Below are 17078 nucleotides of genomic sequence, written 5' to 3'. Positions count from 1 at the left end.
TCTTTTTTTTCTACAGGTAAGATTTTAGTATAAAATTTTTTTTATTTTTTTCTTATTTTTTTTTTTTTAATTAAATGATCTAGATTTATTTTAAATATAAATTTATTTCTTTTTTCATATTTTTTAAGTGGGTGGGGTGGTGTCTCATTTTATTTCACTTTTTTTTTATATTTTATAACTAGATACAACTATATAATAATAATAAAAAAAATAAAGCATCGCAATAAGATTCGGAAGTTTTTTTTTTCTCTCGCACATACAAAACTCACCTTACCACTTTTAATCAAAAAAAAAAATTTATCCTCTTTATTTTAAAAATTAAATTTATTTCAATTTATGTAATTTCATTTTAATTATTAAATTTTCTTATTAAATAAATAATTTTTTAATGAAATTCTTAAATCACTTTGCATATTTTATGATAAAAGTAAAAAAATTGTCACAGACGTTTATTTTATTTTTATTTTTATTTTTTTATTATTATCTCTAAATGGTTGTCAAAAAACACTTCTGTTGTTTTTGTGTTTTCTTATTTTTATCCATTATTATTAAGAACTGTCAAACGGTGAACTTCAGAAACAAAATAAAAAGTCAACAAATTTTCAATCAAATGTTGTAATATTACATTTGAGACTTCTGAAGTTAGGGGTCGCTTCGCTACCAGTTTTTCAATTTGCATGACATCTATCCAATGTTCTTAATTCTAACATAAGTATGACATTAGAGTCATACATTTTTTAATGAAACGTCATATTGTACGTTAACATCAACTACAACACAATTTATAGTATTGTCAGTTTGAACAAAATTTCACTATCATTAACAACATTCAGTTTCTTGTGTTTACACAATATGGTAACTTGCCTGCCGTATTTTTTTCATTTTCATTCCAATTTTTTAATTTTTCCAGGAAGTTTGTCAGTGCAGAAGGAAACGGTATTTAATTGAAAAAGGGGGCGAAATATCTGTTGCAGTTTTTTCAACCAAAAATTGCCTGTTTAGTAGTATGTCTTAAATTACCGACCCAAATAAACTATAACACAAAATTTTCGATTCTCAAAAAAAAAAGTATAAAACTGTTTTATTTTAAAAAATTCAACGAAATGTAGGTATTTACAAATACAAAGCATAATAGGAAGTAGAAATTTAATCCAAAATTTAATCTAATTTGCTGAAAGTCATATGACACTGTTTCAAATCACATTTTTTCTGACGACAAATAACAATATCGGTCCTTTTGTATAATAAAAATTTTGAGCCGTGCTGTTCTCATCTGATTTACTTTCAGATTATTTAAAAAAAAACCGCGACAATTAATTTTTTGTCAGAGTTTGGAATAACTGCCAACTGATTTTTGTTTTGGATGTTATTTTCGTAACAAAATTATTAAATTTTGCCTTAAAAACTAAGTAAGTTACTTTTCCTTTACAAATTACAGACAGACTGTATCTTTACAAGACAATCAAATATTAAATCTACGACAAAATCTGATGATAGTTTTACATATCGGACTAAAAAAGTTTCATTATCAAAAACAGAATATATAAAAATTTAGACTCATATTTTCTCAGACGTCTCAAATTATATTACATTGTTGAAACAAATTGCAATTTTTAAAATAAAAGCGATGTTAAAATTATAATCTTGAAGTTTAATTATTAAATAATTTTTATTAAATAAAAAATAAATCACAGTATCGTTAAGTAATTTTCTATCACGTAACGCGTCTTTGAAAATATGCGCTTCAAAATTGTAAAAAAACACCTTCAACATACAAAAATGTCATTTACGCTTTTCTAGTGAAGTACAAATTTGCATATATCATAATATGGCGATCTGAAAATCGGAATAATTACCTGGTTTAACAGATGCATTTGTAAAAAGAAAATGAAAATGAATGAAAAAAAAAGAAATTTTAATTAAAAACCAACGTGTTCGCCAATTAACACTATTAATGTTCATTACTTCGAGTTACTCTTGAATGTGTTGTATATATGGCATCCCTATTGATTTTTATTTAAGACACAGCTAAAAATGAAGTGCTACATGTACCTACATTTATGTAGTTAAAGTTTTTAATGAAAAAATATAGTTACTGTTGAATCAAAAAGAAATGTAATAGTTTTAGTTGTAGGCGTCACATAATAACAACTATTTAAATCTGTAGCAACAGTAGATAAAAGAATATACGTCACTGACATAATATCGGTATTCGGCTCGTTTAGCAATATTCACTCAGCGTTCTAGTGATCACGTTCAATGTTACTATTTAGCGTCACCCAGCGTTTAAGTACATATCGATTACGTTAAATAATTAATCATGAAAAGCATAATAATCGAAAAAAATTTTACTCTATCCATTTTTAAACGCTTTATTTGACATACAAAAATATCCGTCAATTTGTGACATTTATCAAATATTAAAGATTTTCTTTTCTACCATAGTATTGTACTCAAACTGCACGTAAAAAATTCTCAAAATTTATATTTAATAAAAAGGTACATCAAGATATATTAGCGGTTTTATAAGGAATAGGTAAATAAATTTAAAAATTAACGCAAGAATAAAGAATATATTTATAAAATTCTGTTCTAAAATGTGAGGCATTTTTCAATAAAAATGTATTTACATTTCTTAAATAGGAAATTAGAAAAATTTGTTCAACACATTACAAAAAGAATACACATAATTCTTATAGTTATATTTTATTAATTTTTATCCGAAATTATTTTTGTATCGTTCGAAGGATTTTATGAATGTAAAGAGTTATTTAAAACCATAATGGCTTCCCTATTGATTTTTATTTAAGACAGCTAAAAATGAACTGTTGCATGTACCTACATTTATGTAGTTAAAGTCTTTAATGAAAAAATATAACAATAGGGTTTTCTCATTACTTAAAAATCAATACAAGAAGAATTTTGACGCGGCATATGAAATATTTAACCTATTAATATTTTTTGAGTATTAATATTCCATAATTTCTTTATAATATACATGCCTGTATATAGTGTAAGTTAATGTAGATATATACTATAGATTTAGATTTTTTGAAATATGCCGAATACCACAAGCTGGTTACGTTCAGTTTGGCCATCCACCGTCATTAGTACCGTTTTATTGATATTAGGTAGTGGACTATTATTTTGGAATGAAGGAAGATCAGTCAAACGAAATTTTTCTTTAATGGAAGCTTTAAACGATGCAATAACAATAGATCCAAATTCTGATATAGATCCAACTTTTTCAAAACGTCTGGTACATTTTTATGGTCAAATTGTAACTGGTGAACCATTAACAGAACCTGAATATAATATACAAGTCCAAGCAGTAAAACTGAAACGAAAAGTACAAATGTATCAATGGGTAGAAGAAACTATTGAGCATAATTATGGTCAAAGTATCGACATCATGGATCGTGACGAACGAACATATTACTACACACAATCCTGGGAAGATCATTTAATAAATTCCAGATTATTTTCAAGCCCATTCACTCATCGCAATCCTGAAAACTTCCCTATTGAAAGTCATGTACAATTAGCAGAAACTGTATATATCGGAAAATATGAACTAAGTAAAGATTTGAAAATTAAATTTGATGATTTTCAACATATATCATCTGATCAACGACCAGATGATCCAACAATCAAATTACATCAAGGATTTTATTTTCATAGCAATGATGTTTTTAATCCTGAAATTGGTGATTTAAGATTACTATTTTCAGCAGCTGGAATGGAAGGAGAATATTATACTGTTGTGGGTTGTATTGAAGAAGGGAATAAGATTGTACCTTACTACACAAGTTATAAAACGCAAATTAATTTTCTTTTTGCTGGAAAATTAAAATTGACTGAAGTTTTTGATAGGCAACACAAAACATACAGATTAGAAAGTTGGATATCAAGATTTATTGGATGGGTCTTATTGTTTATTGCATCGGCATACTCATCTCCATTGCTGCATATGGCCCGTGAGAAAATAAAATATTAATTAAAAATTACAATCTTTTCAATATAATATTAATCTATTTTTGTTTTTTAGTTCGACGAATACGGTTTTTATCGTGTTATGCTAACGAATCATATTTATCGATAAAGAATATTTTCACAATCTCTCTCTCGTTTTCATTGATAATTATTTCAATAGCTTGGATTATACATCGATCTTGGTTTGGCGGTGGTCTTCTTTTAGCTGCTTTTTCACCCATAATGTATGCCAGACATATAACAAGCTATCAAAGATTAAATTGACTTTACGAAATTGAACCAAAATTAGTAGAGATACATAAAATATTTTTATAAAAAACAGAATCCCGTTTGTCTATTTATTACTATGTTTCGGAGCATACGATTGTTTAAGTTTATATAATTATTGTTAAACTATGTTATGTAAATATTTGTTTTATTTGATTTAGAAGTAAATTGTACTGATAAAATTGCCCAGAAATTAAGCATTTTAAATAAATATTGTTATTATGATTCCGACTTTAAATAAAGTACTTTCAGAATACAAATCAAACATGTCCAAAAGGGGAGCTGAGGAGGTGTCTAGTGGAAATTCTGCTTCAGCAAATCAACCACCAATTAAAAAAGTTCATTTTGAACCACATTTAATTGGACCATGCTCAACCCTTGAAGAGATGGACATAAAAGTCCTTCAATTCCAAAATAAAAAATTGGCACAACGTATAGAACAACGTATGAGAACAGAAGCTGAGTTAAGACATCGTATAGAACAATTAGAAAAACGTCAAACTCAAGATGATGCCGTTTTAAATGTTGTCAACCGTTACTGGAATCAGTTAAATGAAGATATACGGGTTTTATTACAAAGGTTCGATGCCGAAACTGCGGACGAGTTCGAAAATAAAAATGAAAATGAAGTTACCACATCATTTTTGACACAACTCTCGACATGGGACAAAGAAGAACTAGATGACAAACTTGCAAATCGTGTACAAGTATCAAAGCGTGCTGTTGCAAAAATCGTCCAGGTTATTGACCGGATAATGCAAAGAAATGAAAAAATAGCATTAAGCATTTCTAAAAATGAGGTAGATGAAACTAAAGATGTTAATGAAATCAATCAAGTTGATGAAGCAATTTTGAAAATTGATGAAGTTTTAAGGCAATCTCAAGCTGAGATAATGGTTGAAAATAGAAATTTACAGAATTTGAATACATCATTACATGAAAAATTTCATACCATGTCTTTAAAAATGAAAGAATATCAAGATGCTTTAACAGCAAAAGAGACAGAAAACGCTGAACTTCGGAATCAAATTGATGAATTACAATATGACTTAGAAAAAGTAAGATGTCGAAATGATAAATTGGAGAATCATTTAGCTGAAGCTATCGAAAAGTTGAAAGCATATCATCAAATGCATGGTGATCCAAACAAAAGTACCTCAGCTAAAGTTATGAGCACAACAAGTGTTAATAGTCAGCATTTGGAAGATTTACAAAAAGAATTAGAAGAATATAGAGAACTTGCAAATAATCGTCTAACTGAATTAGATAAACTGCATTCCACACACAAAGAGACTCTGAAAGAAGTAGAGAAACTAAAAATGGATGTAAGATTTTTGAATATTATTTTAAAGTCTAAATAATTAGAGTTCATCCGTTTTTTTTCTTTTTTAGTTAAGGCAGCTTCCAGAATCTGTAATTGTAGAAACTACAGAATATAAATGTCTTCAATCACAGTTTTCAGTGCTGTATAATGAATCAATGCAAATTAAGACAATGTTAGATGAGACACGTAATCAACTACAAACTGGAAAGAATCAGCATTTACGTCAAATTGAATTTATGGAAAGTGAAGAACTAATTGCACAAAAGAAAGTTCGAAGTGAAATGATACAAATGGAAGATGTATTAGCTCAAATCCGTAAAGAGTATGAAATGTTGCGTATTGAATTTGAGCAAAATATGGCTGCCAATGAACAAACGGCTCCAATAAACAGGGAAATGAGGCATTTAATAACCTCACTTCAAAATCACAATGGGCAGCTAAAAGGGGAAGCACAACGGTACAAAAGGAAATATAAGGAAGCATCTGTGGATAACACCAAAGTACTAACAATTACTAAATATTTTTTAGTCATTCTCGTTTCAATTATTTTATTTTTTAGCTTCGAAAAGAATTGGAAGAAATGCAGGCTAAATTAGAAGGGTCCAAAAATCAAGCAAATGAAGAAATCAAATCTGAAAATTCTGTTAAAGAAGAAACTAGCTCAGAAGGTTCATCCAGTGTTAAAGATGAAAATCAAGAAACTAAAATAAAAAGTTATAAGTTTTTTTTTTTTTAAACGAAGTTAATATTTAAATTTATTATAGTTGAATGTGATGATCAAGATCAAGACGGAGATTCAAAAGATGGAATCAAAGATAAAGCAGCTAATGCGGCAAATGCATCTAGTGGAGAGAAAAAGGATGGACAAGCTAATTGTGCCGTAAAAGGAGAAAAAGACTCGAAGGATGCATCAAAGGCTAAAGAAATTAAAGCTGCCGAAACTGAAATAGTACGAGACTTAAAAGCTCAGTTAAAGTAAGTTTCTAAATTAAATATAAAATTGAAATGAATTAAAAAATTATTTCAGAAAAGCCATGAATGATCAGAAAGAAATGAAATTACTTTTGGATATGTACAAAGGGGTTTCAAAAGAACAACGTGACAAAGTTCAATTAATGGCTACTGAAAAAAAATTACGATCAGAAATTGAAGATTTGCGTTTACAATTGAAAAAAATCCAAGAGAGTAAACGTGAAGATCGCAAAAAGTTAGCTGATGAAGAAGCAATGAAAAAAATTAAACAGCTGGAAGAACAAAAGTATGAACTACAAAAACAAGTAGCAAATCAAAAACCCGCTGATGGTCCTTGGCCTGGTGGATACGTACGTCCTTTTGTTGGTTCCCATGAGGAAGAAGCATTATTAAATGAAATGGAAGTAACTGGTCAAGCATTTGAGGATATGCAAGAACAAAATTCTCGTCTAATTCAACAATTACGTGAAAAAGATGATGCAAATTTTAAATTAATGTCAGAAAGAATAAAAGCAAATCAAATGCATAAATTATTAAGAGAGGAAAAGCAAATTCTTGAAGACCAAGTAACAACACGTGATACTCAAATTGAAGCTATGCATATAGTATTACGAAAATTAGAAGAAAAAGAAAGAAGCTTACAAAATGCAGTATCGACTATTGAAAAAGAACTTGTTTTACGTCAACAGGCAATGGAAATGCATAAAAGAAAAGCGATTGAATCAGCTCAATCAGCAGCCGATTTAAAACTTCATTTAGAAAAATATCATTCGCAAATGAAAGAGGCGCAGCAGGTTGTAGCCGAAAAAACAAGTGCGTTAGAAGCTGAAGCATATAAAACAAAACGTTTACAAGAAGAACTGGCTCAATTTAAACGTAAAGCTGAACGTATGAAGAAAATTGAAATGACAGGAACAACATTCGATGAGGTTATGATGGAAGAGATCCGAGAATATAAAGAAACTCTCACTTGTCCTTCATGTAAAGTTAAAAGAAAAGATGCCGTTCTTTCAAAATGTTTCCATGTATTTTGCTATGATTGCTTGCGAACACGTTACGAAACCAGGCAAAGAAAATGTCCCAAATGTAATTGCGCCTTTGGAGCAAATGATTATCATCGTCTCTATCTTTCAACTTAAGAAAATCAAGTCAAAAAACAAATACAAAACTAGTATATAAAAAGGAATTCGTCTCTAATTTACTTGACGTTATCTATTTAATAGTATTCTTTAGTTATACTTACAATTTTAAGCAAGTAAAAATTATGCTTTCAATAAAAGTTTTTTTATACTTAAATAACAATTTTCAACAGAACATTTTTAGTTTTAATTACATATTGTAATTTTTTTGTAATATCTAAATAAAATTCCCTTATTTTTCACTTATTTTAATTTAGATTTTTATTACTACAATACTCCTTAAGTTTGAATTTAAATTCACGTATTTTTTCGAAAAAGTTCTGCATTTAAAGCATATTTACATTCAACTTTCTTCGTCGCTGTTTTTATTGTAAATATCTTGATTTCTTCTTTTGAATTTCTTAATAGGCGGTTTTGAAGTATCATTTTCTTTCACGATTATATCTAGCTCTGGTGAGTTTTGAACTTCAATCAAGTCTTCTAAATTTGATGTTTTCTCAAATTTATTATCGATGTCTGAAAAACCGCTGCTGTCTAAAAACGTTTCAGTTGTTACATTTTTACTTGAATCGAAACTATTTAAAATTTCAGAACTTTCCTCAGTAAAACTTTCTTCTTCATCGTTATCACTTATTGCAATTTCTTCGCTCTCTTTTGGATTTGGTAAAAACATTGACTTACGCTTCAGCGGACTACTTTCTAAAGATAAATTTTGTTCACTGTGATCACTTTGATCCATAATAAAACTGGAATTATTCAAATCACTTGTTATGCTTTCATCTAAGATAGTTGAATGGCTCAATTCGTGACCACTTAACAACATTGCCAAGCTTAATGGATCGTCTATACCCAGTAATTCACAAAACTGTGTAGTCTGTGGATTAATTTGAGCTTTTGGTTGTTGAGAACCATAATTATTATCATTTGGATCATATGGTTCAACAGTTTTACAAAAATTTTGTGGAATCTCTAGATTATGATTAAATTTTTTGAGAATCATTTCCATTTCTTCTTCTGTAGGACTGAAATCAAAACGTTCATTACTTGTTGGGCCAGGTAAATAGTGTTTTGAATTTTTAACATACAATAAATGATTTGTTAAGTGTAATATTGTTAGCCATTCTAAGTCATATGAAATGCTGATTTTTTCTTTCAAGTCTTCTGTATTTCTTTCTATATCCATTATTTGTAAAAATCTTCTTTTCGGTAAACATTTATCTAGAGCCAAAAATTTCGTAATGTTATCTGTTTCTTCGTGTTGGATTAAAGCGGCAAATTTACAATGTAAATGACCGGCAAACCAATATTTTGGTTGTAATTTGTTTAATAAATCGCCACAAGGTGGACTTCCCAATCTGTTACTTTCAATGTCATCTTTAAAATGTGGTTTAAAGCGTAGTAATTGATTTTGATTACCAAAATTGTGGACTCCTTTTGGCCAATCATGCGATATGCATATATCAATTTTACCAGAAATTTGTTTTAATCTAAATATTTCAAGCTGTCTTACATGATAAACTGATCGCTTAGTTTCATCAGAATACGGTGAAAATTCGTGATGGCCCTTTAGGTAATCATGTCCTTTGTATATGCCAGACACACCAGCAATACGAATTCCATTTATGTTTATAACTCCAGCTAATCCCATGTAATATATATTAGGTGCTGCCCAACCTCCATATGGAAGTTCCTGCAAATAATTCGATGCTTCATGATTTCCTCCAATGAAAATTGTCAAGATTGGTGCCAATTTTTCTCCACTATAATATCTGAAAATTATCAGGTTATGGTCAATATTTAAGAATTTTAAAGTTTAGAAAGTAATACTTGTAAAACGAACACATATCTTGAAATTTTTTTGGTACTGCCATGGTTTGTAAATCATCAAGATTTCTTGTTGCTTGAAAATCTCCACAACATATTAATAAATCCACTTTAATATTTTCTTCCTCTTCAATTTTAGCAATAGTGTCATAAATTTTTTCTAACTCGCCATGGGCACAACCTTCAATGGCAATCTTCATTTTTTCCAAATATAATTTTCAAATTTTATTACACAATTTTTGGTTTTATGGAATTCAATATTTAAAGTGCATAAATTTTTATATTGTTTACTAAAAAATGACAACGTTGTCAAATGTTTTTTTTTTTGATTTTTTATTTTTTTTTTATTTGATTGTTTGTCATTCAATGGACGCCTCTCATATGACGCCACTAAATTTCTCCCAATAAACTTGGAAAACGTATTATGTATTACGTATTTCCAATCTTGATCTAACAAAAATCAGCCGTGCTTTTCAGTAATAAAGTTTGTGTTACGTTAAAAGGCGGTTGACAGAAATACAAATTTTTGCAAGTCAAGACAAAAAGATAATCAATAAATTAATGATTGCATATAAACATTTCTTAGTGGTTGTAATCACCTGACGGACAATCAAAATTTTCTGTTTTTGACGCTACAAGCGATTAAAATTTTGACGGCTAACTGTTTTGTTACGGTTTTACTACTATCGTCCTAATGCCATGGAAGATGTAATATCTCATTTTTTGGGAACTCATTTTAGGTAGCTGTTAAGTCCGTAGCTGTACCTTTTATATGATCATTAAAAGCAAATACTAAATCATTTTTTGTCATTCTTTAAGAAGTTAAAAGTTAAATTATAACTACAAATATAAAATCTTATTTTTAATTTATGTATTTAAAATTTATGTAGAATATTTATATCTAATCCAAGAAGGAACATAAATATGGACGTAAAGCACCTAAGCGTGATGTGCGCATATATAAGAATTTTTCAATTTTCAATTACTCTATTGTCGTCAGTGACTGTACTGTTTTTGTGTTTTCGTATTTAAATGACACAAAATTGACATCAAAATATTCATTCATGCTACACTTCTGCCATCTGCCTATGCCATTCAGTATCACCAATGCAAATACAAGTGTTTTTTTAACCGGATCAAAATGTATCGCTCTGTAATAAATAAATAAAGAATAATTGAAAAACAATATAATTTTATATAATAACTTCAAAATTTTATTTCAAATTTCATTATAATTTCTGTAAAGAAATAGTTAATTTTTGCTTTTGAAGAGTAATCCAATCAAAGATTATATTAACGATGGATCAGATAGGTGAAGCATTAAATGACTTACTTGTAAGTTGAATTGATGTGTTGACAAAAGCCAAATTACATACATATTTTTTAAAATTTACTATTTATATATATATATTTTCAGAAAGTCGAACCTATTGAAGAGTTTTTGGGTGTTATAGTTCATAAGGCCACAGGGGAATCCGAGAAAAGTGAGGTGTTTATAAATAATATAGGTAAATGGGAAAAAACACTGAATCCTATATATCTATATATAGTATGTATGTGTGTATAAACATATGTGCAAAAGTATAAGAAATTTTGTTTAACGTTATAAAATGTTTGAAAGTTATTTTAAAATCATGTTCGTTTATATTTTAGTCAAGGCATTTTCATCTTTAAATCCAGAAACAAAAGAATTAGCGATAATTAAAATTCTACGTGCTGCAACTACCAGTAATTTAAGTCACTTAAGGGTTCTAATGGAAACATTACACAAACTGACAACTTCAAATTTAATATCAGCCAGGTTAAAAATAAAATGCCACAGTTAAATAAGAAAAGATTTTAATTTTTTTAATATTTCAGAATAATGTGTAACAAAATTTTAACATGTGACAAACTAGTTTATGAAAATAAGAGCTTTTGGATTGAATGTTTTACTTTAATTAAAAAGATTATAACAAATGTTGATTACAAAGGTGTTCGGGAGATTATGAAGGTAAAAAGACAATTTTATAACAAACAAATATTTCACTTAACATATAACTTTAAAGGCTTGTAGAGACAAAGCGTTATTATTTCCAGTTAATATTGATGGTAGCATTTTGCCGCAACTATTGATATTAGAGGAGACTATTAGTTTTATATTTGACCGTAATAATTGTCTTTTACCAGCATATTTTGTTGCCAATGAAATCATGAAATCTTCTCAATCGCATTGGGTGAGTATTTAAATCGAAATTTTATAATTAGAATATTTGTAAGAAATTTATTAAATTTGCAGAAAATAAACAAATTAATGATTGATTTTGTGGAAGAATTTCGTGATATTGCCCAAATGGTATCAATCATAGGTCACTCTAATATGTTACCTATTACTGAACATTTTGGCTATGCAGATCATTTAATGAATTCATGGAAATTAGATCATAACACATTAAAATTTACATTTAAAGGAAGTTTACCTTATGATCCAGAGTTATTAGAACCACAATCAGCTTTGTTGAGACATGTTCTAGATCAACCATATTCTAAGGAAATGGTCACAACTATGTTGAATTTTCAAAATAAACAAAAACAATCTTGTAACGCTTTACAAGAACAATTAGTAAATCTAATGATTAAAGCTATGGAAAGGAGTGAAATAGATGAAAAGCTATGCAAAGAAGAAATGATTGCACAAAATGAATGGATTTGGTTACATTTATCGTCGCAATTAATTTACTTTGTCCTTCTGCAAATGGTTAGCTTTATGCAAGTTGTAATATCTTTAAATGATAAGGTACATATATGAATAATTTTATTAACTAAATAAATTTCTGAGCTTCGAATATTTTAAGTTATCAAAATGTGAGCTAAGAAAAGGCAGAGATCAGTTAATGTGGACTTTATTACAATTTATATCAGGAAGCATACAAAAAAATCCAGTAAAACAAGAAATTATGTGAAATTATTTGCTAATTAATTAAACTATGTACTTTTAGATTTCTACATTTTTGCCTATGTTCAAATTATTTGATATTCTATATCCGGAACAAGAGCCTTTAAAATTACCTGATTGCAATAAACCATCTTCAATTAGACAGGTAATATTTAGAAAAAAAAAAATTGAATAAATTTTTATTATTTGACCTTTATTTTAAAGATGGCACCCATTTGCATATGGATCCACTTGATGAAAAAAGCACGTTTGGAAAATATTAATATTTGTCGTTCAGTTCCTATCGCTTTAAGGAATCACCATGAGTAAACAAATTTTCTTTTAATTTATAAAATGAACTAAAAAACAATTTTAAATTTTTGTGCTATTTTAGGTATCTGCAGCATTTAGTTATGTCGAATTTGAATCATACAATTAGCTTAAATACAGATTTTCGTATCATATTATTAGCAAATGCTTATTCAACTAACCAGGAACATTTTACTCGTCCAATGCAAATTTTGGCTGAAATGTTAAATGGGAGTCAGAAAAACCAATCAGTTAATCCGGCTAACATGCAGTTACCAACTCAACCATTCTCAATGGTCATCTTAGACAGTTTAACAGTGCACAGTAAAATGTCGTTGATACACAAGTAAAAATTAAATAAATTTAGATTTTCAAAAAATAATAAACGGAACATAATGCTTATATTTCAGTTTTGTAACAACTTTAATTAAAAATGCCCAAAATAAAACAACAACACCTGCACCGGCTCTAATTGAAACTTATTCTCGCCTTTTAGTTTACACAGAAATTGAATCTCTTGGTATCAAAGGATTTTTAAGTATTATACTGAAAAAAAATATTTTTGACAAAACTAACATCAATCAATTTTAGATCAGCTATTTCCTGCAGTATTCAAGTCACATGCATGGGGAATATTACATACTCTTTTGGAAATGTTTTCATATCGTCTTCATCATATACCAACACATTGTCGGGTTCAACTTTTAAGTAATTTACATAGCGTTACATCTGTACCACAAACAAATAAAATGCAATTAAATTTATGTTTTGAGTCAACGGCTTTACGGTTAATTACTGGACTAGGTTCAGTTGAAGTTCAGCCTCAGTTGTCTCGATATTTCAATGAAAAAACACCGGGATCAGTCGTTTCAAGTGAAAGTGAAGAGCTAAATCGTGTTTTAATATTAACATTAGCGCGTTCAATGCACATTACCGGATCTGGGAATGAGCTTCAAGCCTGGTGTAAAGACTTATTAACTAATATAATGCAAAACACGCCACATTCTTGGGCATCACATTCTTTGTCATGTTTTCCTCCAGCTTTGCAAGAGTTTTTTACCCAAAACAGTATTCCATTAGAAAACAAACAACTATTAAAAAAATCTGTAGATGAAGAATACCGTAGCTGGATATCAATGTCTAATGAAAATGATATTATTGGTAGGAGAATTTTATGCAAAACTGTAATTATTAAATTGACTAATCACTTTTACAAAATTTTACTTTTTCAGCTCACTTTATTAGACCAAATACTACACCTCTGTTTTTATGTCTTCTATTCAAAATGATATGGGAAACTGAAAATATAAGTCCTGTTGCATATAAAATATTAGAAGGAATAAATACTCGTGCGTTTTCAGCTCATCTTCGTAAACTTTGTGATTACTTAGTATATGAAGTTGCAAATTTAAATAGTACCAAGGATTTCATTCACAAATGCGTAGATACAATTAATAATATGATATGGAAATATAATGTGGTAACTATTGACCGTTTGGTTTTATGTTTAGCTCTTCGAACTCAAGAAGGAAACGAAGCCCAAGTTTGTTTCCTAATTATCCAATTACTTTTATTAAAAACTTCTGAATTAAGAAATCGAGTTCAAGAGATAGTAAAAGATAATTCACCAGATCATTGGAAACAGAGTAACTGGCATGAAAAACATTTAGCGTTTCATCAAAAATTTCCAGAAAAATTCGCGTCGGATGAGTCGGCTTCACATCCACCGCTACCAGTTTATTTTGGAAATGTATGTTTAAGATTTTTACCAGCATTGGATATTGTAATACACCGGTTCATCGAGCTGCCGATACAACATGTCAGTCAAATACTAGAGGGTATTCTCGATCATTTAAGTTGTTTATATAAATTTCATGATCGACCAATAACTTATCTATATAGCACCCTACACTTTTATGAACGAATCCTTCGAGATAGACCATCTTTAAAAAGAAAATTAGTAAGTTCCGTAATAGGCGCTTTAAATGATGTGAGACCTCCAAATTGGGCTTTGAGTGAAAAATATCAGCAATATTTGAAAAGTCAAGATATTTTGTGGAATCCAGAGTTACCATATTATTATTATCTGGTAAAAAGACTTGTTGATGCGATAAGTGGTCAAAATTATTTTTATATGACGGATTGGCGTTTCAATGAGTTTTTAAACGCACCATGCCACGCTCTTTATGTGACATGCGTTGAATTATTAAGCTTACCGATTGCACCAACAATTGTTGCAAATAACCTTATAGATGTTATTGTTAAAGGGAGCTCTCTTCTACCACAAACAGAAATATACAGTTTTATAAATGCAACAGGGATTATAATGTCAGCTTTACCAGAAACATATTGGAGCACGATATATGATCGAATACAGGAAATTTTGAATAGCCACAAAATGCTGAATTGGCGTTATAGGTATTCAGCTTTTGAATTATTTAACTTTAAGACTGTTCAAGAATCGATGTTGGAAAATACTTATGCAAGCGTTTTAGCTGTGATTCATTCAATTTTCCATCACATGGGCTGTTTTAAGTTAGCTACAATAACTCAGTACGTTCTATTTTTATTTACATTACCTCAATCATTATTTTATGTAATATTATTTTTTCCTTTAGTTACATCAAAGAAAGATTAAGGCCACTAATTAAAACTGAACATCAATATATTTATTTGTGTCATATAGTCGGACCATTTTTGCAGCGGATTGATTATGAAAAAACAAATTCAGTGGCAGAAATTGCTATTGTTTTATATGAGTTACTAGAAGTAGTCGACAAAAATCATGGGCCAAAACCTTTAGAATATATGGATCCTATTTGTGATTTTCTTTATCATATAAAATACATATATGTTGGTGATATAATTAAAAATGAATCTGAGGCAGTCATTAAACGTCTAAGACCAGCATTGCAAATGCGTCTCAGATTTATTGCCCATATTAACGTTGAAGAAATTGGTTCCGAAAAAAGGTAAACTGATAATGTTTTAAATGCTTTTTAAATTTAACTTTTTCATATAAAATTTTAGTATTGAACCAAATCATCAACAACTTGCGAATATTTTGCAAAATCAAATTATTAATACACAGCACCAACAGCCGCATCAACAATCCCATCCGCAACCTCATCCACAACAACATCCTCAACAACACCCGCAACAGCCTATACAACAACAGCAACAACAACAACAGCAGCAGCAACAACAGCAGCAGCAACAACAGCAGCAACAGCATCAACAGCAGCAGCAGCAACAGCAGCAACAACAACAGGTACAACAAACACAACAGATGCAACATCAACAGCATCAACAGCAACCATCTCCAAATCCTTCACAGATGAATCAACAACAAATGCTGAATGTGCATTTACAGCAGCAACAACAACAGCAACAACAACAAAATATTAGACCTCATCAGTATATTCCCCAACAGCAGCAAGTTCACAATCAACCTCACCTACAGCAAATGTTACAGCAACAACAAGCTTACGTTCAACAACAACAGCAACAGAAACATTTACTGATGCAACAGCAACAACAACAGCATAATATGGGAATGAGACATAATTAGATTTTACTAAGACATATTTTTATCATTTTTTTCTAAAGTAGTTAAATATTTATACTTAAGAGTAGTTGTACGTTAATAATAAAATAATTTTTACTGTGGAATCAAGTTTTTTTAAGTTCAACCTTGGGTAAAATAGTTAATAACAATCAGAAGCAAAGTTGAAATAAGTAAAACCTGAATGGTCAAATTGAAATTTCAACGGGTTAAGTAACTTCATATTGTACTACGCTCATATTTCTAATTAATTATTAATTATTAATTTAGTAAAACATAAATAATTTTCTCTGCTAGTGCTGCTCATATCTTTAAAATTATCTGCGTTTGCGACATAATAATAGTTTATTTTAATAATAACAATATAAGGGTTTTTCAGACGATTTAAGGTTAGTTAATTCGAATTAGATAAGCTACTAATAAATAATATTAAAATTAGACTATTCAATTATAAAATTTTCTTACATCGCTGCAGGAAACTTAATAAAGATTTTCACAAACGCAATACTGCAAAAATAAACGTGATGAATATGCAATATTATATTTTTAACTACTCCATAAAATGAAAACGCTATATGATTTGACTGCGCTACTCATACTAATTTCAGTACATTGCGAAAGGTCAGCCAAGTTTATGAACGAATTAGCGTAGCAATATTTGCTTATGAACATAAATATGTAATAGTATATAATATCTATTAATTTACAAAAATATTTTTTCCATAACATGCAGTACTTTAATTACATTATTGTATTCCAATTTTTTTTTCG

The 17078-nt window shown here is 29.1% G+C and overlaps 4 protein-coding genes across 5 annotated transcripts; 3 read left to right on the top strand and 1 right to left on the bottom strand.

Moving 5' to 3' along the window:
- The first annotated feature begins 2412 nt into the window (after nt 1–2412).
- LOC129609062 (E3 ubiquitin-protein ligase Bre1) lies at nt 2413–7947 on the top strand. 2 transcript variants are annotated; one of them, XM_055520918.1, is made up of 6 exons: nt 2413–2536; nt 4513–5585; nt 5653–6084; nt 6144–6297; nt 6349–6559; nt 6612–7947. In XM_055520918.1, the coding sequence occupies exons 2-6, from the start codon at nt 4527–4529 to the stop codon at nt 7693–7695; spliced, it is 2940 nt and encodes a 979-aa protein (XP_055376893.1). In that variant the 5' UTR covers nt 2413–2536; nt 4513–4526; the 3' UTR covers nt 7696–7947. The 2 variants fall into 2 exon arrangements, with proteins under 2 accessions (XP_055376893.1, XP_055376894.1); XM_055520919.1 differs by lacking the exon at nt 2413–2536 and adding an exon at nt 4373–4395.
- LOC129609253 (transmembrane protein 43 homolog) lies at nt 3059–4102 on the top strand. Its single transcript, XM_055521186.1, has 2 exons — nt 3059–3925; nt 4049–4102. Exons 1-2 carry the CDS (start codon nt 3059–3061, stop codon nt 4100–4102), a joined length of 921 nt encoding a protein of 306 aa, XP_055377161.1.
- Nucleotides 7948–8015: 68 nt separating the features above from the next.
- On the bottom strand, nt 8016–9815 carry LOC129609063 (lariat debranching enzyme). The gene is made up of 2 exons (XM_055520921.1): nt 9523–9815; nt 8016–9464 (listed from the first exon to the last, which is right to left on the bottom strand). Exons 1-2 carry the CDS (start codon nt 9717–9719, stop codon nt 8039–8041), a joined length of 1623 nt encoding a protein of 540 aa, XP_055376896.1. The 5' UTR covers nt 9720–9815; the 3' UTR covers nt 8016–8038.
- An 831-nt stretch (nt 9816–10646) lies between these two features.
- Nucleotides 10647–16414, top strand: LOC129608983 (mediator of RNA polymerase II transcription subunit 23). The gene is made up of 15 exons (XM_055520794.1): nt 10647–10854; nt 10937–11027; nt 11173–11320; nt 11380–11512; nt 11568–11735; nt 11798–12295; nt 12354–12440; nt 12498–12599; nt 12659–12759; nt 12828–13088; nt 13153–13280; nt 13334–13903; nt 13975–15295; nt 15361–15714; nt 15773–16414. Exons 1-15 carry the CDS (start codon nt 10819–10821, stop codon nt 16311–16313), a joined length of 4539 nt encoding a protein of 1512 aa, XP_055376769.1. The 5' UTR covers nt 10647–10818; the 3' UTR covers nt 16314–16414.
- The last annotated feature ends 664 nt before the right edge of the window (nt 16415–17078 follow it).

The sequence above is a fragment of the Condylostylus longicornis genome, unplaced genomic scaffold (genome assembly GCF_029603195.1).
Source record: "Condylostylus longicornis isolate FDR11 unplaced genomic scaffold, ASM2960319v2 ptg000038l, whole genome shotgun sequence".
Lineage (NCBI taxonomy): Eukaryota > Metazoa > Arthropoda > Insecta > Diptera > Dolichopodidae > Condylostylus > Condylostylus longicornis.
Note: the sequence above shows the minus strand (reverse complement) of the source record. Positions and strands in the feature narration are given on the sequence as shown.

What these genes read in the sequence shown, in the direction of transcription:
- LOC129609253 (XM_055521186.1), top strand. Translation starts at nt 3,059, where the DNA reads ATGCCGAATACCACAAGCTGGTTACGTTCAGTTTGGCCATCCACCGTC. An exon ending in TATCAAGATTTATTGGATGG is followed by an intron (nt 3,926 to 4,048) that starts GTCTTATTGTTT and finishes TTTGTTTTTTAG; the next exon opens with TTCGACGAATACGGTTTTTA.
- LOC129609062 (XM_055520918.1), top strand. Translation starts at nt 4,527, where the DNA reads ATGTCCAAAAGGGGAGCTGAGGAGGTGTCTAGTGGAAATTCTGCTTCA. An exon ending in TAGAGAAACTAAAAATGGAT is followed by an intron (nt 5,586 to 5,652) that starts GTAAGATTTTTG and finishes TTTCTTTTTTAG; the next exon opens with TTAAGGCAGCTTCCAGAATC. An exon ending in GACTTAAAAGCTCAGTTAAA is followed by an intron (nt 6,560 to 6,611) that starts GTAAGTTTCTAA and finishes AAATTATTTCAG; the next exon opens with AAAAGCCATGAATGATCAGA.
- LOC129608983 (XM_055520794.1), top strand. Translation starts at nt 10,819, where the DNA reads ATGGATCAGATAGGTGAAGCATTAAATGACTTACTT. An exon ending in AACCATCTTCAATTAGACAG is followed by an intron (nt 12,600 to 12,658) that starts GTAATATTTAGA and finishes TTTATTTTAAAG; the next exon opens with ATGGCACCCATTTGCATATG. An exon ending in AAAATGTCGTTGATACACAA is followed by an intron (nt 13,089 to 13,152) that starts GTAAAAATTAAA and finishes CTTATATTTCAG; the next exon opens with TTTTGTAACAACTTTAATTA.
- LOC129609063 (XM_055520921.1), bottom strand. Translation starts at nt 9,719, where the DNA reads ATGAAGATTGCCATTGAAGGTTGTGCCCATGGCGAGTTAGAAAAAATT. An exon ending in GATATGTGTTCGTTTTACAA is followed by an intron (nt 9,465 to 9,522) that starts GTATTACTTTCT and finishes GATAATTTTCAG; the next exon opens with ATATTATAGTGGAGAAAAAT.